The sequence below is a fragment of the Moschus berezovskii genome, chromosome 8, assembly GCF_049115385.1.
Source record: "Moschus berezovskii isolate FMDL1 chromosome 8, NW_MosBer_1.0, whole genome shotgun sequence".
In the NCBI taxonomy this organism is placed as follows: Eukaryota; Metazoa; Chordata; class Mammalia; order Artiodactyla; family Moschidae; genus Moschus; species Moschus berezovskii.
In genome coordinates, this window is record NC_142467.1 from 94,761,867 (window position 1) to 94,783,599 (window position 21,733).

General features: G+C 58.1%; 4 protein-coding genes across 14 annotated transcripts in view; 2 read left to right on the top strand and 2 right to left on the bottom strand.

Moving 5' to 3' along the window:
• Positions 1-629: 629 nt before the first annotated feature.
• Positions 630-5,822, bottom strand: NDUFA11 (NADH:ubiquinone oxidoreductase subunit A11). The gene is made up of 4 exons (XM_055431154.2): positions 5,644-5,822; positions 2,319-2,411; positions 2,089-2,211; positions 630-821 (listed from the first exon to the last, which is right to left on the bottom strand). Exons 1-4 carry the CDS (start codon positions 5,738-5,740, stop codon positions 709-711), a joined length of 426 nt encoding a protein of 141 aa, XP_055287129.1. The 5' UTR covers positions 5,741-5,822; the 3' UTR covers positions 630-708.
• A 1,301-nt stretch (positions 5,823-7,123) lies between these two features.
• On the top strand, positions 7,124-9,062 carry VMAC (vimentin type intermediate filament associated coiled-coil protein). Its single transcript, XM_055429416.2, has 2 exons — positions 7,124-7,373; positions 8,548-9,062. The coding sequence occupies exons 1-2, from the start codon at positions 7,183-7,185 to the stop codon at positions 8,855-8,857; spliced, it is 501 nt and encodes a 166-aa protein (XP_055285391.2). The 5' UTR covers positions 7,124-7,182; the 3' UTR covers positions 8,858-9,062.
• A 151-nt stretch (positions 9,063-9,213) lies between these two features.
• CAPS (calcyphosine) lies at positions 9,214-14,790 on the top strand. Of its 5 annotated transcripts, XM_055429413.2 has the most exons (6): positions 9,214-12,215; positions 12,294-12,471; positions 12,585-12,812; positions 12,883-12,980; positions 13,238-13,377; positions 14,655-14,790. In XM_055429413.2, exons 1-6 carry the CDS (start codon positions 12,133-12,135, stop codon positions 14,675-14,677), a joined length of 750 nt encoding a protein of 249 aa, XP_055285388.2. In that variant the 5' UTR covers positions 9,214-12,132; the 3' UTR covers positions 14,678-14,790. The 5 variants fall into 5 exon arrangements, with proteins under 5 accessions (XP_055285388.2, XP_055285386.2, XP_055285387.2 ...); XM_055429411.2 differs by lacking the exon at positions 14,655-14,790 and having other exon boundaries at positions 13,238-13,549; XM_055429412.2 differs by lacking the exon at positions 14,655-14,790 and having other exon boundaries at positions 12,606-12,812; positions 13,238-13,549.
• The window catches only part of RANBP3 (RAN binding protein 3), a 50,285-nt gene continuing 43,272 nt past the window's right edge, over positions 14,721-21,733 (bottom strand). For 4 of the 7 annotated variants that reach the window (XM_055429407.2, XM_055429406.2, XM_055429410.2 and 1 more), the window contains 8 exons: positions 21,607-21,710; positions 20,491-20,569; positions 19,354-19,456; positions 18,835-18,944; positions 17,251-17,371; positions 15,449-15,591; positions 14,944-15,127; positions 14,721-14,861 (listed from right to left, as the gene is read on the bottom strand). In XM_055429407.2, coding sequence (XP_055285382.1) covers positions 14,818-14,861; positions 14,944-15,127; positions 15,449-15,591; positions 17,251-17,371; positions 18,835-18,944; positions 19,354-19,456; positions 20,491-20,569; positions 21,607-21,710 — 888 coding nt within the window. In that variant the 3' untranslated portion in view covers positions 14,721-14,817. Of the gene's footprint in view, positions 14,862-14,943; positions 15,128-15,448; positions 15,592-17,250; positions 17,372-18,834; positions 18,960-19,353; positions 19,457-20,490; positions 20,570-21,606; positions 21,711-21,733 lie in introns of all 7 variants that reach the window. The other 3 variants (XM_055429405.2, XM_055429404.2, XM_055429408.2) reach the window with 1 other exon arrangement.

Here is a 21,733-nt window from a genome sequence, read left to right on the forward strand (position 1 = left end):
AACTGAGCTGGTTGTGCAGAAAGCCCAGGGCTGCGCCAGCATTCCGGGGCCGCCTGCATCACTGGGCCTGACAGGCAGCCGTGTGTGCAAGGCCCCGAGTCCCTCTTCTCCCACTGCAGACGAGGGCCCCTGCCCTGGAGGCTCCCGGTGGCCTGTCACCCACCTGTCCCACCTGATGGGGATGGGGCTTGGGGGCCAGGCCGTCTGGGGCTCTCCGCTCCAGTGCCCAGGAATTTGGAAATGGGCCGTGCGTGGGGCCTGGGCGTGTTTTCCACATGCTGTTGGCTTTGGGGGAAGGCCCAGAGAGGGGCTGGCCTGCGAGCTGCAGGGGGGCCACAGGAAGGGCTGTGGGCTGCAGGGCCCAGTACCCCCCAATCCCCCCCGCCACTGTCAGTCCCCAAGGCCATTCGCAGAGAACTGGCTGAGGCCCGGTGACCTCTGCCTGACACCTGCTCCCACACTGGGGCCCAGCTGGCGCCGTGCCTGCCCCTTCGGGCACAGACCCAGACGCCTTATCTCCTGCTGCTTCCTCACTCCCTCCCACGTCCGCCCTGAGCCGCCCTGGCCTGTCACCCAGCCTCTGTCACCTGGACAGGGCTTCAGCCTGGAGAATGACAGAGGAGGAGAGATGCACACAAATATACACAGGATTTATTATTTTTAGATGAGTTTCAACCTGCCCGAGGTCCCGGGAGGTGGCAACGGGGCTCACACCTTGGGTTCTGCAAACACCTTCCAGCCCTCCAGCTGGCCCATCTTGACCAGCGCGGCCGTCAAGCCCATGTACGCACAGGCGGCGGCTCCGATCCCATAGCTGCGGGCTGCAGGGGCGGAAAGACTGGCATCAGATGGCACGCGGAGAGTGAGGCTCGCCTGCCCACCCTGAGCACCGCCTGAGGACGGCCCTCCCTCCAAGCTCAGGTGGCCAAGGCTGGACCACATGCTCCTTAGGGATGGAGTCCTGGGGCCTCTGCCTTTGAAGGTGGGTGTGTGGAGACTGAGGTGGGAGGCGGAGTCCAGGCTTCCAGGCGCGGGGGCGTGAGGGGACCGAAGACCGCTGGCAGCTCTCAGTCCTGGCTGAGTCTACCCTGTGGTCCGTGAAGCGGAGAACGCAAGATGCCTGAGGCCTGAGAGGTGCCCTGGGAAGGGGGTTCTGCCTGCTGAGCGCCAGGTTCACACACCCCGTTGCAGGCTCAGGGGCACGGGTCAAAGCTGGACCTCAGCCAAGGTCTCCCAGCAAAGGCCAGGAGGACGTGGCACCCTCCCTCTCTGCCTGGCTGGAACCTTCCACAGAACACTCCAGCCAGCGGGCTGGGGCGTTTATCTGCGTGTGGCCTCCATTTCTCCCCTGGCCAGCTGCCCCCACCCGCCAGGCTATGGGAGGCGGGAAGAGTGGTGTCTGCTTCCTATTCCAGGCGGCTCTGCTGTACCAGGCTGGCCTGGGGCCCGGCCTCCCACAGGGGAGACATCCTCTTCTCCATGTGGGTGACCTTGGGCCACCTCATCTCCTTGGGGTCTCAGTCCCCCCGTTTGGAAGGTGGGGATGGTGACAGCCGCTTCCCTGTGGGGCCCTGGTGCCAGCAGCTCCAAGCCAGCCCTGACTGCTCCCCGCGACGGGCAGTGACCCTGTGTTCTCTGACAAGACACGGCAGAGGAAGAGAGACATAAGCAAGGGCAGGCGGGGGCCCAGATGTACGTAGCGGGTTGGGACAGTGAGGGGCAGCTGTGCTGACTTCTGGGGGGAAGGGTGTTCTGGCAGAGAGCACAGCCATGCAAAGGCCTCAGGGTGCTGGAGGAACCGCGAGGAGACTGTGGAGCTGCAGCAGAGAGAGCAAGGCAGTGAGGGCAGGGTGGGGACACAGCAGTCCATGCAGGCCACGCAGAGCCATGGGGAGCAGGAGGGTGTGGCGAGGTGGACGTGCAGTAGGTGCCTGAGCGGTGCTAAAGTAGCTGGCAGCTGAGACTCAGAGGCGCGGGAGCTCTTGCGGTCGCTGCCCTCTCCCCCGCCAGATGTACATTCTGCACACCCACCCCTGATGGGCAGAGGGAGGAGGGTTGGCAGAGGTCAGGGGCGCAGGGCTCACTCACTGCGTGCTCCCAGGGTCAAGCCTCCAGCACAGCCTCCGATGAGGTAGTTGAGAGGGTCATCAGGCTTCTCACGGACCTGGGCGCTAATGCAGGAGGTGAGGCCAAATATGGCTCCGATGGCGGCTGTAGGGGCAGGTGGGGCAGGATGGGCCCCAGTCTGAGTCAGGGGTCCAGACCAGTGCTGGAAGGGCCCCTGAGGAGAAGCCCAGATGTCATGCAGGCTTGCTCACCTGCAGTGAATGTGTACCGTCCCGTCCTCGCCACTCCCTCCAGGAAGGAGGTCGGGGTTTTGAGGGTAACGCTGTAGGCAGAGACAACGAGGCCTGCAGACAGAGAGGGACAGAAAGGTGGCCAGGCAAGTCAGCCCTGGGCCCTGGAGGGGGCAGGCCCCTCCCCAGTCCACAGCGCCTGCTCCTTGCATTCCCATGGCAACCACCAAGGTGGTTTGGGCCAGGGTGGGCCAGGAAGCGGCTGTTACAGGGCTCACCTGGGGTCCCACAGTCAATGAGCTGGGATCTAACCTAGCTCTCCTGCTCTAAGGCCTGGGCTCTCACCCCCCTCATCCAGCCCGCCCCACAGGGCACCAGCCCAGAACACAGCCCCCGTTGAGGATGGGCCAGGGCCTTGGTGGCTGGATCAGCACCCCAGCCCTGCTCCCTACTTCCAGCAAAACTCTGTCCCCGCTGCAGGGCCCAGGGCTCCTGACGCCCCTTCTCACCACTCCCAGACCTAACCCTCACCCTGGCTGGCTCAGCCTCACCACTCTCTCTGGTAAGCTCTTCCATCTCCACTGTTGCCCCAGATGACCTGCCCCTGATGTTGGTTTTTACATGTGAGGGGCCCTGGTAGGCAGCCAGGCCCAAGGTCTTACCCTGGGGCATGCTGAACCAATGAACACCACGCCATGTGTCAGCCTCCTCACCCAGACCCTCTTTGGTGGATGCACAGACCTACGCCCACCTGGCTGGCTCCCTGTCACCAGAACAGCCCAATACAGGGCTCCCCACCCTCCAGCTGACCCTGCACCCCTCCTCTCCAGACAGACTCACAGCGGGGCCCGACTGCCAGCACAGACCTCCTGGGGCCAGCCCATCCCAGACAAAACAGAACCACCTCCTGCCAGGTGACAGGGCACCCAACGCCCTCTCCCTCCTCAGGGCCTGATGGGCTCAGTCCCCTCTTATTGCTTTGTGGGGTGGGGAGGGAGGAGTGGGGCCCTCGGACAGTCAGAGAGACTCCCTTGATGCCACCCACCCGGCAGAGCAGCCTGGAAGACCGGAGGATCTGAAGGCCAACCACCTTCACTGATGCCCCAGGGACGTGGGCGCCGCCCAGTCTCCAAGCCCCCAGCTTCTGCAGACCCAGCAGCTGGCGTGCTGCACTCCCCCACCATGACCTTCCCAGCTGAGCAGCAGCCCTCCGGCCCTGCTGAGGTTCAGCTCACAAGAGCTGTGGGGGATTTGTCACAGCGGACAGGGGCGGTAACCTTGGGAGCAACTCCGAGGAGGGTCAAGACAGCTGACCCACTTCCCACACAGGGAAGCTGAGGCCCAGCGATAAGGGGAGAGGAGCTGCGCCGTACACCAGGTGCCCACTTGGGGGCTGCCCAGGTCCAATGCTTCCCCATCCCACGCTGAACCCTAGTGTCCCCGCAATCCTCAGAGAGGCTGAAGGCTGGGAAGGAGGGAGTGGGCCAGAGTCTGGGGCTCCCCCTGCCTGCACTGTCCCAGCAAGCCCCTTTCCTCAGTTATTCTCTCATATGAGGCCCCCACCCCAATCCGAGCTTATAAACAGACTTAATCAGAGCAGCTCCCCATCCTGTCTGGGACCTGGGGATGAATGATCTGTAGACAACCCTCTGAGAAGGAACCACAGACAAGGTTCAGTGACAGTCCCCAAACCGCAGTGAGTCCTGGGGGAGAACCTTATTGATCCTACCCCCACATGCCTGCTTTCCTTACAGTTCAGATAGTAAAGAATCTGCCTGCAATGCAGATCTGGGTTCAATCCTTGGGTCAGGAAGATCCCCTGGAGAAGGAAATGGCAATCCACTCCAGTATTCTTGCCTGGAGAATCCCATGGACAGAGGAGCCTGGCGGGCTACAGTCCATGGGGTCACAAAGAGTCAGACATGATTAAATGACTAACATACATACCACATGCCTGTGACCCTGGCTGAGGGACACCCAGTTGCCAGGCCACGCCAGGCACAGGAGGCACCCCAGCAATCTACGAGCCCTCAGAAGTCCTTTAACTGGGAAGGGATGACCTGGAAGCCACTGGATTATCCCAAGGTCAAGGACTGTCTGTCCCCCCCACAACAATCATTTAGTAGATGACATGCCAGCCAGCTCCCCCCAGCCCCCTTAACTCCTTCGACGCTACAGCCACCATCACCCACCCCCTCAACACTCGAGGGTCTCCACTGACTTGGCCCCTTCCACAGGCTCCTGTCACCCCCTCAAAAGACCCCTCCTCAGCCCCTCTGCCAGCTCCTGGCTCCCCATGTCTTCTGAAGCGACTTCCGGACATGTCATACGAATGAATGAATGCACGTTCATTCATTCATCTCACATTCATTCATTCATCTCACATTCATTCACTCACTGTTACTGCGTACCTTCATTCATTCATTCGTAAAGCCATTCATTCATTCCTGGTTACTACCTTGCTTTCCTTCCCCCGCTCATTCCGTCATCCAGTTACTGTATGCCCACAGTGTGCTGGGCTGGGTTAGAGCCCGGCCCCCTGCCCTCAATGGGGCTTACCATCCCAGAGAACTCAAGTGTGAATTCTCACTGTAGAGTGCTGAGGGGAGGCAGGGATGGAAGAAGGGAGGAGGAGGTGTGGGAGGACCAAGGAGCGCACGTGTAGTTAGGTCCTGAGTGTTGAGTGGAGTTGGCTGGTGAGGCAATCCGGGTGGCAAAATGAGTGTCACAGGCACACAGCAACGCCCTCGAAGACCCACAGGTCCCCTTGCAGGGTTCCTGGAAATCAGTGACCGCCCCCAAATCCGAGTCTCTCCATGACCACAAGACATAATGCCTCTGTCAAAGCTTTCCACCTGCAACCCCTCAAACACCCTCCAACAAGCCCCTCCAGACTCCATTCAAGCAGACGCCACAAACACCCAGCACCCAGGGATTTTGACTACCCCAGTGATCAGCTTGTCACAGGTGCCACAACCTTCCAGGGCCCAGGAACCTTGCTAGCTCCCCAGCCTCTCCCCGCGACGTCCATCTCACACTACAGGTCCCCATGGCCGGCTCAGACACTCCAACGAAGACCACCTACTCACTCCGCGAGATTCTCAGCCCTCACGGGACCCTCTCGGACCCTATGATCTCTCTGCGCCCTCTGCGTTAGTCCGACAACCCCACAAAGTCTATCTAGTACGAGAGGCCCCCCCAGCGTCCCAAGGCCACCCCACATACCCCGACGACGACTACTGCCACCGCGCGAGGTCCGCAGCCCCTCCAGGACGCCCTCGGGCAGTCCCCAGTGATCTGACGGCCTCCCTGCGCCCTATACCCTGGGGACCCGGCCGGCGCTCACCAGCGGCACCACCGATACTGGTGGTGGCGTAGGTCTTGCGGTGGCACTCAGTGCCTTCGGGGATGTCCCAGTACTGGTGAAGAAGCGTCTTAGCCATGACGGCACAGCCCTGCTCCTGCACCTTACCACCCGGCGGCTCCTGCGGCCAAGGACAGACGCCGCTGACTCTCGCGAGACTTCCTGGGCGGCGCGCGCAGCCTCTCGTGCTGGCGGGACAGCAACAAGTGAGCAACTTTATTGAACGCTGCGTACGTGAACACGGGTTGCGCTCAAGTCCTGCAGTCGGGATGGGAGGAAAGGAAGAGCACGTGCATCACTGGCCGATTTCTGAAGGGGGAGACTGACCAGGATCAGTGAAGGCAGTTGTCGTTATTTCAGGTCAGAAGATCCTGGGACAAGAATAGTGTGCTCCCGCGAGGTAGGACCTAACTAGGAGCGGGACTATCAAAGGTGCTAAGCCTATCCACATGCAGAGAGGAGACCGCGGAGCCGAACTCCACTGGAGCGAGACGTCATTATGGGGCGGAAACACGGAGGGATGTGACCACTCCCAGCGCCAGTATCTGTGGGGAGGCGTGGTCACGCCCAATGGCCAGTCTTAAGCCTGAGTTAATGGCGTGCTACTATTTTGGGGCGTAGTCAGGCACAGAACTACTGTTCAGTAGCTGACTTGTGTCCGACTTTTTGCCACCCCATGGACTGAACCACACCAGGCTACCCTGTCCTCCACTATCTCCCGGAGTTTGTTCAAATTCATGTCCTTTGAGTTGGTGATATCTAACTATCTCATTCTCTGTCGCCCCGTTCTTCTCCTGCCCTCTATTTTTCCCAGCATCAGGATCTTTCCAATGAGTCGGTTTTTCGCATCAGGTAGCCAAATATTGGACCTTCAGCATCGGCGTCAGTCCTTCCAATGACTCAGCCTCAGGGGCTTAACGAGAAGGTGTCCAGTCCCAGTGCTTGGATTCTTAGCAGGACGGGGTCTGTGCCCGGTTTGTAGTCCAACCCCTGGGCGGGATGAAGAATGACCATCCACCGGGTGTGCGTCCAGAATCCCAAACATAACCTGAAGGGGACTGGACCAATCAGGAGCTGTACAATTGCCTAAGAGGCGTGAAAGGCCAATGAGAGAAGCGTAACGGGCTCCAGGGGCGTGGTCAGACTTGTCGGGCCCGACCAACTCGGAGCGTTAGATTCTGAGGAGGGCGGGGCCTGCCTCGAGAGAATGACCAATCCTGTTGCCAGAGCCTGAGCTGGCACCGGAGGACAAGGCCAACCTGGGGCCGGGGTTTGTTAAGACCTTGGCCAATCTTGGAGTTAGTCGGGGCTCAGGGGCGGAGTTTCCAGTTGCCGGAACCAGTGAGGGTGTTCGGGTTTGAGTACTAGACCCAGCCCCTGGAGGGAGGAGCCTAGCGGTGAACCCGGCCAATCACGCCGAAGTCTTAAACGGACCCTCGGAGGTGTGGCCTCCGGGGGCGTGTCCAGGGCCGGTTCCGGGCCGCCCATGGGCGTGGCCGGGCCTGGTCCTCTGCAGGGGCCATGTCAGCGCCGCCGCCCCTGCAAATCCGCGAGGCTAACGCACACCTGGCTGCCGTTCACCGGCGCGCGGCGGAGCTGGAGGCGCGGCTGGAAGCAGCCGAGTGCACCGTGCGTGCCCAGGCCGAGCGCCTGGCCCGCCACGACCGGCAACTGAGCGCCGCGTTAGACGAGCTGGGACGCGCCAAAGACCGGTGAATCTTGGGACCCGGCAGGTGGACTTCTCGGAGGAGTTGGGCGGAGGCAGATCCGAGATAGGAAAGCAATACTGGCAGGGGAGACGTGGGCATTCACGTGGAGCTGGACTACGGGTGGGACTGGAAAAACAAACACAAAAATACTTGAATCATCACTATATAAAGTTGAGAGATGTCACTTGGGTGTGGCTATCTAACTTAACAGGGTCCATTTTACCACTAGGCAAAACTGGCTGGTCCTGAGTGGTACAGGGACCACCAGCAGCCTGATGTAGGTATTGGAGCCATGGCAGGTTCTTGGGAGGACGGGATTATATCAGCAGTTTTGAAGAGTCTTTCTAGCTGGGGATTCAAAGGGATGAGACAAGCGCCCAGGGAAGAAAGTGTTGCTGAGGACCCGGTGGGAAACAATTCAGAGCTGGTTGGACTGGTTACTTCATCTTTACTGAGCACCTACCATGTGCCAGGCCCTATACTGGTCATTAGGGGACGTCAGTAAGACCTGTACAGCCCAGCCCTCAAGCACACTGTTAGGCAGTTACAACACAGGGTGATTGGGATGTGTGTGTATGATGGCTGGAGAAGGAAATGGCAACCCACTCCAGTATTCAACCTGCTCACAGTATTCTTGTGTATGATGGAGGGCAACACGGCTCTAGGAGGGCCCAGAGGGAAGGCTTCTTGGAGGAGGAGCCATCTAAGCTGAACAGCAAATAGGAAAAGATGTAGGGGACAAGGGAACTGCAGGATGAGCTAGGGGGTGAATGAGGGAGTGTGTTAGTCTGCCAAGGTTGCCATTGCAGAATGCCACAGACTGGGTGTCTGAAACAACATCAATGATTCCTCACAGTTCTGGAGGCCAGGACGTTCAAAAGCAAGGCACTGATTCAGTTCTGGTGAGGGCCCTCTTCCGGGCTTGCCAACAGTCATCTTCTCACTGTCCTCACAAAGCACACACAGAGAGAGAGAGCAAGCTCTTTGGTATCTCTTCTTAAAAGGAAACCCCTCATTACATCATGTAAACTTTCCTTACCTCTCAAGGCCCCCTTCCCCAAATACTATCATGGCATAGGGATTCAATCTATGAATCTGGGGATGGAGGTTGGAAGCAGGGGGATGAGAACCTCTGGTGTCCAGGTACCATAACGGTTCCGTCTTGCCTTCCTGCCAGTGAGATTGCCGCCCTCCGGGAGCAGCTGCTGACCTCCGAGGCTGCTGTTCAGAGTCTGCAGGCTGCCTTGCGCCAGAGGGACAAGCTCATCGGGCAGTTGCAGCCCCGGGCTGAGCTGCTGCAGGATCTCTGCCGCCGCCGGCCGCCCCTGGTTGGGCTGCTGGCTACCCTGGCTGAGGCTGAGCGCCTGGGGCCCCTGCCGGCCAGTGACTCACTCCCTGGTGGGCCCAGCTCACCCCTTGCCAACAGTACTGGGGAGGAAGAGGACAGGGACCAGCTCGAGCCCGCAGTGTTTGGGACCACTGTGTGAGTCCCAGAAAGCAGGTTCCTGAATGGAGAAAGAGGACTCCAGTGGGGACTTCTACTGCCTGGGTATCCTTAGGGTTAACATCTCCCAGAGAGGACCCCTTGGAAGAGCCATAATCCTCAGCGTCAGAACCTGTTAAAAAGACATAGGTTTCATATGGGTGGCTTGCAGACCAAATGCAGATGAACTCAACCAGTCTTTTTTTTTTTTTAAAAAGCAAAACTGAATCAGTCACTCTTGTTGGAGAACTGGTCATGCTTACACACAAATCTGGGTTTCTGGCTTAAGGCTGGGCTGTACCTGCCTGGATCTGAGTCCAGGACACCCTCTTTAGTGAGGGCAAGTTTCCATTCACCCCCTCATCTCTCAAGGCCGGATGTCTGGCCCCTGAAACATCTGAGTTAGAGACCTCTCTTTTTCTGGTGGAGGTGGATGGCATCAAGTGCCGCGTGATTTGAGTTTCTCCCTCTTTTCTCCCCTGCTCGGGTTTTTGTTCCTCTGGAAGCACTCTTCATCCTAAAGCCTTATTCTTCTCTCAGTCCAGAATTGTGAACCTCAAGCCTCAGGCCATTTTGGTTATACTTAGATATTTTCCCCCCTAATTCTATCCTCCTTTCAACCCAGGGAAGGAGTGTGCAGGTGGGATGTGCTGACATGCTGGCAACCAGGCTTCACTGCCCAGGCAACTCAGGCATCCTGAACCCTTCTCTTGATAGCATCCTGTCTCGGGGGCTTTACACTGGCTGTTTCCTCTGCCTAGAATCTTCCCCCAGATGCCACATGACTGTCTCCTGTTCACTCAGGTCTTTGCTCAAACGTCACCTCCTCTGAGAGGGCTTCCATGACTGCCTTATCAGAAGCCATTCTTCCCCATCCCACCCCCTCCCATTGCCCCATTTTACTTCCTTTATGTAAATTTTTACCATTGGAGTGGAAGCTCCATGAGGGCAGGTTTTTGTTTTCTGTCACCAGTGTCTGGCACAACCTGGGACCCAGCACATCTGATGAGGCCCCTGGCAGCTTTCCTTTCATAGCACCAGCTGGCTCCTTTTTCTAATCCCCAGAGAATCTATTTTTTCACTCCTTATTTGTATGCTGCCCTTGTTGGCCCGAGATGTTTGAGGCACTTTGCTTTTTTATCAGAACAGGGAGCCCTGTGCCTTTCTCTGCCCAGCCCAAGTGCCTGACCTGGGACTGTGGCAGCCGTTTCCTGCCTCCTGACTCAGGGAATCCCCACCCCTGGAACCACTGCGGGGCACAGCCCCTTTCACCCTGGAAAGCTCAGCCTCTGTCCTCCACCCTGCTGAGGGTGCCTCTTGGTGTCGCACAGTGACCCGTCAGTGTGGTAACAATGGCCCAGTTTTCTCCTCTGGACGAATAAGGGGGTTGCTGTTTGTACAAGGGGAAGGCAGGCTAGGGCCTGTCTACGCTCAAGAATAAACCAAACGATTTCATGGCACCATTGGTCCCTCCTCCTTTCTTCCTACTGTGGGGGCTGGAGAGGTGCCTGCTGTGCTGCTCCTGAGTCCAGGGTGGGGTCCCACTGGGTGGGAGCTTGTGCCAAGCACTCCACATATACAACACTGTTTCTTAAGCCACCTATGCACACAGGCATTGCCCTATTTTATAGCTATGCAAAGTGAGGCTCAGAGAGTTAAAGTGAAAGGGCCTCTGGGTCTGGAGGGCCCTCGCCACTTCCAATTTTTAAGTTAATTAAAACAAAAAAACCCCATTTATTTGGCTATGTCAGGTCTTAATTGTGGCACATGGGTTCTTTGTGGTGACACAGCTTAGTTGCCCCATAGCATGTGGGATCTTAGTTCCCCAACTAGGGACTGAACCTGTGTCCCCTGCACTGGAAGGCAGATTCTTAACCACTGGACCAACCAGGGAAGTCCCCCCAATTTTTTATTGTTGATTCTCTCAAAGATGCGGAGATGCCCAAACAGAGCTACAATAATTGTGATTACATTTTACATTTCTTTATAGAAAAAAACCCCCGACGTTTATAATCCTCATGAAAGCACACAATGGAGCTATTTCTTTGTGCCTACGCAGAGAATGTTGGACTGCAGCGAGTCACGAGAACTTCTGCAGCAGAATGTCACTGCAGTTTCTCATAACAATCAATGGTGTTGCATCCGCTGTGGCATGAATCAGTGACAGGTTGCTTGTGATCCACAGCTTGGCTTCGGTTGGGAGCAGCAACTTCTGACAATACCATTGTGCTGTGTGCAACTCCCAAGCTTTGAAAAGCCTCTGATGATCTCTGGGTCTCTGTGGGTGGGCAGGGGTTCCCCAAACAGGGGCCTGCATTTTAAGTCCTGGAAAGTCCATTATCATCTTCGATCCTAGCCTGCTGATGTGAGGCTCAGTTGGCCAGATGTCCAGTCTGATGGCAGGCCTTCTCTGCCGGTGGTCTTGGTTCCTCTTGGATTATGGAAGTCAGGGGGCCAGGGGTCCTCCTCTGGCCAGATAAGTGGCTTGTCATGAGCAAGCCCACCAAGTGATGTATGAGAACCGGAAACCAACCCCCCAAAGACCTATGTTGACAAAAATACCACGACTGGCCATAATTAACTGCTGAGAATTGCTTCGTCCAACTCAGCATTGATGTTTACAGGACTGGTTGTGTCTCGGCTCAGTCAGCACTGGTCTGAGCAGCTTCTGTTGGCCGTGGGCCTGGGCCATCTCGAGTCTTTAAACTTGAATTCCTTAGCAGCTTCAGCTACAGTCCTGTGAAAAGGGGCTGGGGGCTGGTGAAGCCCAGAGAGAGGAGGGGTCACATAAGAATTGGGCCTGGCCTCCCCTCATCTGGGACCCTGGTCCCTGCAGGGCTGTGACCCACCCTTCCTCCTCGTGGTTACAAAGCGCCCCTCCCCCACCCCTCCACCCTCCTCCTAACCTGGGTCTGGCTCTCTCCCAGGGCTGGGAGAGAGCAGGCAGGACAGTGGTTGGGCAGTGGTGAGAGCAACAGTGCTTGCCTGTCCTCCTCGGCTTTTCATATGCCCCCGCAGGGCTGTGCTTGTGGCCACAAGGCCCTGGCACAGAGAGAGTTACAGCAGGGGCCCCTCCCGGTCTCCAGGGCCCTGTCCCCTAGCAACAGCCCTGCCCAGCAGGACGCACTGCCAGTGCTGGGCAGAACAGGCAGGAGGCAGGCAGAGCAGCCACCCGGACTCCAGGACAGATCAAGGCAGCCAGTCCGCAGCCTGGTGGCAGAGCAGGAGCCCCACCCAGATCTCTAGCCCATCCAGCCACCTAGAGAGCCCGGAGCCAGCATGGATGCTGTGGACAGCACCATGGAGAAGCTCCGAGCCCAGTGCCTGTCCCGAGGGGCCTCAGGCATCCAGGGTGTGGCCAGGTGAGCTTTCCTCTCACATCTCCCTGACTCCCAGTCCCACAGATCTTTTCAAACCTCAGGCCCCTGCCTGCCCCCCAGATTTTTTCGCCGCCTGGACCGCGATGGGAGCCGCTCCCTGGACGTGGGGGAGCTCCAGCGGGGCCTGGCTGAGCTGGGGCTGGTGCTGGATGCAGCTGAGATGGAGGGCGTGTGCAGGCGCTGGGACCGTGACGGCAGCGGGACACTGGACCTGGAGGAGTTCCTTCGAGCGCTGCGGGTGAGTTGGGGGTGCAGCAGTGTCCCTTCCTGCTATTGGGGTGCCACACTCTTCCGGGCTCATCTGTGTCAGTGTGGAGACCAAGAGGAGCCTCTGCGCTTTGCACCCCCCAGTCACCACCACATCCTCCCCAGCCCCCCATGTCCCAGGCCCGGGAGGCGGTCATCGCAGCTGCGTTTGCCAAGCTGGACCGCAGTGGTGATGGTGTAGTGACCGTGGACGACCTCCGGGGGATATACAGTGGCCGCACTCACCCAAAGGTGCAGAGCGGGGAGTGGACCGAAGAGCAGGTGCTCCGCCACTTCCTGGACAACTTCGACTCCTCTGAGAAGGATGGGCAGGTGGGTGCATGCATACCCCGGTCCCTCGCCCATACCTCCGGACCCCCCCTGACCGCCTGTCTGCCCCCAGGTCACGCTGGCTGAGTTCCAGGACTACTACAGTGGTGTGAGCGCCTCCGTGGATACGGATGAGGAGTTTGTGGCCATGATGACCAGCGCCTGGCGGCTGTGAGCCACGCACCCCCATGCAACTGGCATCCTGGAGCCAGGGCCCCTCTCATCTGGGCTTGGAGCTGAGCAGCCCTGGGGTGGGGGTGGGGAGAAGTGTGGCGGGACTGAGGCCACAGAACCGGCTGGACCAGGTCTCTGGGTGTACTGCTGCTTGGCCACCGGTTCCCCTGACGGGTCACTGGCTCAGGAGACCAGGGGGAAAGGCCCCTTGCCCACATCGTGCTGATCCCAAGCCTCCTCCCATCCCTGCTCAGTGAACCCTGCCTGCCAGCACCCCTCCCCTGCCATGGGTCCCTAGGAAGCCAGGCCGCACCTGGAGGGGAAGCGGACAGCTCTTGTGTGAAGCCGGCCACTGCGAGTCTCGGAAGGCAGCCATTCTGGGTCACCTGCTCAGGTGTGCACTGTGGGGCAGAGGCCACCACCCTGTGGGCAGGCTGCTTCCTGGTCAGGTTGTCCGGCTTCCTGAGGCCCCTGGGGCATGCAGGAGGCCAGCATTTTAGTTAAAAGTTTTAATGTAGTTCCCAAATACATTTCATATGACAATCTTACATAAATGTTTCAAAACACGTGGGCATTATCTGGTTTTACTTGTCACTAGTTGACTAAGGCTTAAAGCAGAGAAGTGTGACTGGATCTGCTGGGGGGCCTTTGGTGATGTCCTGTGGCTCAGGTGCGGGCTGCAGGGCCACCCCGGGGCGCGGGTGGCATGGCTCAGACGGCCCCCTCCTCACCCTATCAGGGCGGGCTGGGGGGGGGTTCCTGTGAACCCCTGGAGCCCTGTGCACAGAGACCTCCTCTGCAAGCCCCGACGTGGGGGGAGGCAGCGCCCGGCTATTCCTGGCCGCGCTCCAGGGTGGGGCAAGAAGAGGGCGCGCTCCGGTGTGTGCTGCGAGCATGGGTTTTGCCTGCTGCCTGAAACCGCTCTGCTTGCTGCCCCCTCCGCAATGGCCCCACCAGGGTTCCCCTCTCAGAGACCCCAGCCCTTGACAGTCCTGGGGGCAGAGACTTCCAGGGCCTGGTGAGGGAGAGCGGCCAAGAGCAGGAAGCAGGCTTGCACCTGGGTACCCGAGGATGGGTGGCCCATGTCACGGGCACAGACAGGAGGATGGGGTGCCCCCCCCACACCCAGTGACCCTTTTCTAGATAAGCTCTCCAGGCCCAGGGCCCAACCTGTCCGCACCCCACGACTCGGCCTGGAGGAATCCCAGGTGGGGAACCCATGGGGCTGGCTCTAGAGCAGTCCTGAGCGCCCCCAGCATGGGGGCTGGGGTCGCAGGGGGAACCAGGGTGCAGCCCACAACGCAGCCACGCCTGCTCAACACACAGAAGTGCCTTGCCCGACCTAGGAAACCAACAGAAAGCCTTGGGGGGAGAAAAGATCTAAAAATAAAACCCCCAAGTCAGAACGTGGGGGTGGGAGGTAAAGACGGTGGTAACAGACGGTCTGGCAGGCCCAGTGTTGCACTGAGAGATGCCCGGCAGCCTGGGCGGCAGGGGGGGGGAAGCCGGCGACACAGGGAGGGCAGGGTGAAGAAACGAGGTGTCCCAGTCCCAGTGAGAAGCCGTGACAAGTCTTAATGTGCCATTTCAATTCAAGGTGGGGAGGGAAGAAATGTTCTTTTTCGTTTTACTCATCAATATGATGAGGTTCGTGTCCCAAACCACATTCAGGCAGTTCCCGAGTCTGCTTCTGAACGGGACGTCCGGATCCAGACTGTGGCCAACCCAGCGGGGAGTGTGGTTCCCGAGCCCCGTGCCTCGATGCTGCCGGGGGAGGGGCAGGCAGGCAGACAGACGGACAAAGCAGCAGGCTCGCGGCAGCTGGCTCCTGGCGCTATGTGCTCCCGGCCGTCTGCCCATCGCCTTCATCACCAGCACCTGTGGGAAGCGGTGGCCTTGCTGTCAGGTCCCTGCCTGGGACGCAGTCCCTACCCGGGCCGCCCTGGGACACCCGACTCACCGCCTGCAGGGGCCCCAGATGGGGTCAGCACATCGTCGTCATCACTGTCGTCCTCGTTGGATGGGGCGGTCCCAGGCTCGGGGGCCAGTGCCTTGGCCTCCTGCTCCTGCTCCACGCGGCTACGCAGGGCCAGGATGCGGTGGTGCAGGGCTGCATACAGCTGGCCTGTGTCCTTGGAGCTGGCCTGGGGGCAGAGGGGAGGGCCAGGTGACTAGGCCTCTCAGGGAGACCCCTCCTCAGTCAACGAAGCCCCCAGGCCAGGACTCAAGAGTGGGGAGCCTGACCTCCCTCCTCAACAAACCCCGCGGGCAGCAAACAGAAGCTCCTGTGGGTGCAGGGCTTGTCCTCCCAAGGGGTCACAGAGCTCGCGACCAGGCCAGCCCTTCCGACCCTGGAGGCCTCCCTGCTCTCCCTGGCCAAGCCCCTGTGCAGGGCGCCCAGTACTGGATGTGGAGCTGCCGGCTTGTGTCCAGCAGCCGCCTGGCCTGTGCCCAGGGCTGCTCACCGAGATCAGGAAGACCTTCACGCCCTGGTCCTCAGTGTCCATGGCCGTGATGCGGATGCTCTTCTCACTGGCCTTGTCCATCTGCATCTGGGCCCACAGCTTGGTGTTGAGGATCAGTCGCAGGCTGCCCTGGGTCCGCATCACTGCAACCAGTGAGAACGTTAGTCCTGCCCACACCCGCCCCCAACCCCAGGAAAACAGACACACCTGCAGGAAAGTCAACATCCCAGGGAGAAATCCCATGACAGCCTCCCACCCGCCCGTCTGCCTAGCAGCAGCCCGGGCACCCCCACCACTGAGGTGCATGAGTGGGTGGAGGTGGTGCCTGGACGGGGCTTCCCAGGAAAGGGGCTAATTAGGGGGCAGCAGGGGGCATGCTGCACGGGGTGGGCTGCACACTGGGGACATGCCACATGAAGCTGACACCCCCTGACTGTCGCCACCCACAGGCCAAGGTCCAGCTCCTGCCAAGTGAGGAGGAGCTGAACACTAGGAGGAAATGCTGGGGCTGACTGCTGCTCAGAGCTGCCCTGAGGAGATGGCCGAGGATAGCAGGCGGTGAGAGATCTGGGGCAGACCCTTCCCTCCGGAAATGCAGGTGAGACCTGAGTTCCACCCACAGCCAGCCGAAGGCCAACGTCGTCCTGCTCGACCTGTCCCGGCCTACCCACCCCCGCCCTGTCTATGCCCCAACCTTGAAAACCTGGAGCAGGTTAGATGTGGTCACCCCAACCCAGGTGCCCCCACCCCACCCCTCAAGGTGAGTTCTGAGGGAAGGTCTGTGCCAAAGGTCAAAGGCTGTGTGGGGTGAAAGGAGGGCATGGCCAGAAAGGACCTCAATGAGGAGGGGAGGGCGTGGCTGCAAGGAGGCTGGTCATAGGCTGATGACCAGAGGAAAAGCCATGAGCTGGGGTCTAGAAATCCTATGCACTCTCTGCCCTCTGCTTGCACGTTTCCATTAGGAAAATTGAAAAAGAAACAAAGGGATGTCTACGGGCAGGGGTGCAAAGACCTGTGCCCGAACAAGAGGGCCATTTCCATTTCTGTTCCAATTCTGAGCCCAAGCACAGAAAAACACCATTGAAAGGACACAGTGCGAGCTACACCTGGGCCAGGGATCGACATTTCTGTAAAAGCTGGATGACAATGTTTAATTTGGGAGGATAACTTACAAAAAAAAAAAACAGATGAATACACATAGGCAAACATACTCACACACATACTTTTTGTAACAATCATACTTCCAGTAAGAAAATTCATGTAAAAAATGCTACCAGAAACATTATTTATGAGTCAAGAATAATTAGGAACCCAAACGTGCATCAAAAGGGAAATGGCTAAATATATTCAGTCGGTGGAATATTAATGTGGAAGTTTTTCAAGAACTTTTAAGTCACGTTTTAAGGCAAATGGAACAACACAGGAACATGTCCACTAAAGAGAATGAACAGAGTAAGACAGAATCGCCCCACTTCCTTAAAAAAGGGCCACAGAATAGGAATGGACCTACCAAAATGCTCTCAGCAGGGATTTCCCTTTTTTATAAAGAGATTTTAGCTGATGTTTGATTTCTTTGTTTTCCTACCATAAAACAACTGGCACTTTTATTATTGAAAAATGAGTTCAAAAACTACTGAATCCTTTTATCTGTTTTCACAGTCAGAAAGAGAATCAGAGAAGGACTGGCGGTGGGAGCCTCTGGGCTGGGTGGGATGGGTCCCACAGGTTGAGGGCTGGCCATGGACACACGTCGGGGACCCTGCATCCCCCAGGCCCTCCACGGGAACCCAGTCACAGCTCACCTAGTCGGGACTGCAACGTCCCGTCGTCAGTTGACGCCATGTCGTTGAGTCTGAGCAGCCCCCGGCCTCTTTCCACCCACGACTGCGAGGTCTTGTCAAAGACAAAGAGCTTACATTGGATCTGCAACACAAGGCAAACGCACATGAACCACCAGGTTCAACAAACTATGGCTCAGGGGACACATCTGGCCCTTGGCCACTTTTCTGTCCTGCTTTCAAGCTAGAATGGATTTTACATCTTCAGAAGAGTATAAAAAAAAATCACTATGGAAATGTAAATCAAAACCACAATGTGGGGGACTTCTCTGGTGGTCCTGTGGTTAAGAATTTGTCTTCCAGTGCAGGGGACACAGGTTCACCCCTGGTTGGGGAACTAAGATCCTACATGCTGTGGGGCAGCTAAGACCTGACACAGCCAAGTAAATAAAAAGATAAAAAAAAACCCCACGATGTGATACCACTTCACACTCACCAAGATGGTTATAAGCAAAGGACAGACGGAAACAGGTGTTGGAGGATGTGGAGAAAGCAGAACCCTCACACCCTGCTGACGGGAATGGAAACTGTGCAGCCGCTGTGGAAAACCGTCCTTTAAAGTGTTAAGCGTGGAGTTATCACACGGCCCAGAAGTCCCACTTCTAAGTATCTACCCGAGAGAAGTGAAGCGGGTGTGCTGAGAACCCTGCATGGAGTGTTCATGGGGTGTCGTTCTTAATCCCCCAAAGTGGGAACAAAGCCAGTGTCCACCAACAGGAGACAGGACGAGCAAATGTGGTCCACTGGCACAGTGGACAGTTACCCAGTCATGAAGAATGAGGCTCGGACACATGTTCCAACAGGGACGAACCCTGAGAACATGCTGCTCAGTGAGAGAGACCAGACCCCAGAGACAACATAGTATGAGTCTGTTGACATGAAACGCCTAGAACAGGCACATCCACAGAGAGAGAGAGGATTCGTGGTTACCAGGGGCTGGGGGAGAGGGGACAGGGAACTCACTGCTGAAGGGCAGTGGGCATAAGGCTTCTTTTTTGGGGGCAAACATGTTCTAAAGTAGTGAGGACATTTGTACAACTTTCTGAATGTGCTAAAACCACTGAACTGTACATTTTAAAAGAGGTGAATTTCATAGTATGTGCACAGTATCTCAATAAAGCTGTTTTATGTTTTAAAAAGTGCAACAGAAACCATAAGTGATCCTTTACAAAGAGAAGTCTGTGGATCTTTATAAGTCAACATCTCTTGATAGTAGAATGAATCTGTGAGTAGGGATAAGCAGTACCATGGAAAGCTCCGCCAACGCCACATGTGGGTGGTTTATAGACACACACTCAGGTACGTGTGGAAGGACGAAGGGCAGATGGAGCCCTACCGCCCTGGACCTGCCGCCCCAGGAGGGGAGGACCATGGGGATGTGGCAGGAGGGCCGTGAAGTCTGGCTAAGAGGAGGACACAGCACACCGGGACAGGACAGTCAGCTGCTAAGCGGGCGGCAGGAAGCAATGTCCGCTTCAGGTCTGTAATTTGTCTTGAGACAGACCGTGTGGCTCTAGCACCCGGCACCACAAGCAGGCAGGCACTCACCTGCAGCACGTTGCTCTCGGCCTCCTCCCCGGTGATGACCTCCACCTTCTCTAGCAGGCACTTCCGCGCTGTCGCCTTGGTGTAGGCGGCTGCCGACTCAGCCAGGGACTCTGCAATGTGATTAGCTAAACGACATTGACTATTGACTTGGTTGGGGGGACGGTGTACCTCATGGGACACCCCAAAGGGGCCAGTGCCCCTGGGAGCCGCACCTTGGCCCACAGGGGATCCACTAACGCACCCTGTGACTGTGCCAGGAGTGGCCAGCACAGCTCCAGTTCCCACTCTCCTGGCTCCGGGGAGAACAGAAGACAGCGAGACCTCTGAGGGTGCTGAAGAGCACCCGTTCAGCTGCCTCGGTTGGGGACAGACACCTCACCCCATTCTGGGTCACCAGGCAGTGTCTGGGCCTGGCTGTCCTGAGCTGGCCAAGCCCCCTTCTGCTAACTGGATGCCAGCACCCATAGCTGGGGTTCACAGTGTCCCCGGCCACCCTCCTGGGACAGAGCCAAGGCCTACCTTTCTCAGGGGTGGCCTCCTGGGACGAGGACTCGGATCCAGACTCTGCTGCTGTGTTTTCTCTGTTGGCATCTGAGCTGAGTTCATTTAACTTGGGCGGGCTCTGCGGGGAGAGAAGGTATAAAGAAGAAGGTGGGTATGTAGGGAGGTCGTCCCAGTGGGCTGACCGCTGTGGACAGGAAGCCGCTCTGCTGGGAGGTGGCTCTCGGCACGTTCTCTTCTGGGAAGAGGGTTTCTCTTGGCCAGCTTCCCTCTTGGAGCCTGGGGACCAGCCCAGCCTCAGCCCCTCTCCACTCAGCGCTCGCCGAGCATCCTTGGACAATACCCTAGACACAGGCCTGCCCTGGACGTTGTACGAGAACTGCCTCTGGAGCCTCTGTGGCATCACCCAGAGGCGGGGGCTACCAATTGACCACAGCCCACCTGGTCACCTTGGTCTGTGAGGCAATTCTTTGACTACTTAATTGTAATCGAAAAAGGAGAGTACTGATACTCAAAAAAGAAGCAGGGAGTTCCTCAGCATAATAAACACAGAGACCAAGGTGCCAGGAGTCAGGCGAGCCCCCGAAAGCACCTGAGCCACACTCACAAATGGACAAAACAGGGGTGGGAATGTATGGTTGGGGGAATAAAAGGAAAAAAATAAGGAAGCGGATGACAATTCTAGAAGCCGATCCTGGGCCAGAAGATGACCCGAGGTATGTGTTATGGGTGCAGGGGACATTGTGGGGGCCTGTCCAAGGCTGTCCCCCCTACCACCCACTCCATGCTGTGGCCTCACGGTTGGGGTGGGGCCACCCTCCCCTGGGGTCAGAGGTGGCTTGTGGTGGTCCCAGCAGCACACAGCTGAGGGTGCTGGCCGACAGCTGTCCCCACCCTGCCCGAGATGAGCAAAGACAGAAAGCGCAACCCAGGCTCCCGCAGAGCCTCCCTGGGCCGTCAGGTCTGTCCCTCCTGCCCCTGAACATTGTTTAGGCTGAGTCTGAGTTGGGTCTTCTTTCTCTTACTCGGGGAAAAGAAAGCACTCTATAATGTCACAGGACACGACACAGCAGCCACACCCCATGTGCCCCTGTGCCCCGCGGGTGGCTCTGAAAGTCTCTGGGCCCCAAGGATCGTCCCCATGGGGTCACTCACCAGCACACGCTCACTCATGTTCTGGCCAAACACAAATTTGCTGCTGGCGGCGTCGGCACTGTTGGTTGCATTCTCTAAACTGCAGAGGAGACGCACTCTGAGTGTGGGGCGGCAGGGGCACAGGGCCAGCGGTGTGCACGCCCGCACACACGTGCACAGCTGGAGCAGAAAGCAGCCGAGGCCCCGCAAAGCGGCCGGTCTGCCTCGCCAGGCACAGGCCCCCACAGACTCTGAGTTGGGCCCCACCGGAAGGCAAACAGGAATCCTTGGCTGCAGCTGCCTGGCACCAACTGCTCAGCCACTGTGTGACACACCAGATGCCCATCCCCCCAGGCCCCTGGAAGAGGGCACCACCAAGGGAGGCTGAGTGCAGGGGCCACCCGCCCACTCCCCGAAAACATGCCCCCGAGACGTGCTGCAGCACTCTGGGCCCCTCCCCTGCCCCACACCAAGGAGGTGACACCTCCAACCAGGTTGTGGGTGGGTGACAAAGGATGGCCCTCAGGGAGCGCTTGGCAAACAGCTGCTGCCATGGCCATCACACTTCATCCATGTTAAGACATCATAGGCTGCTCGCACCTCCCAATGTGGGAAACACTGAGGTGCATAAAACATGCCTTAAAATAACTGATGTGCTCCACTAACTGGGGGCCAGGCTGTTGAGCAGCAGGTCACTCTTCCTGCCAGGCCTCCCAAAGGCTGGCGTCTGCACGGTGCCCGCCCTGCTAGCCCGACTCCCAGGCAGGGTGTGCCTTCCTCCCCAGACACCCCAGCAGCCAGGCTGTGGGCGAATGCCCCCGCCAGCAGCGCCAACAGCGAGCCCGGATCCAGCACTGTGTGATGGAGGTCACTACCAGGATGGGCTGGACAACCCCACGGGACTGTGGTCCTACCTCAGCTGTCCACTGCAGCCCCCCACCCCCCACGCCATCCTGGACCCTCCAAACCTCTACCAAGTAGGGAAGGAGGGCTGGAGGTGACTGGAGTCTGGCTGCCTGGGCCCCCCACCCTCCTGAGGAAGAACTGGGCTGGTCCAGGGACAGTGGGTGACCATGGGGCACCCCCCGAGGCAGAGGCTTCCCCGAGCAAGGTTAGGCACCAGCCCAAGGCGCACACCTGGAGCTGATGTACTGAAGGAAGTAGTTGGTCGCAGCTGGCGTCTCTGAACTGGGGTGTCCAGCGTTCTCCATGTCTGCCACTTCAGTGTTCTCATTGATCAACTGCAAAATGAGAGGAAACACTG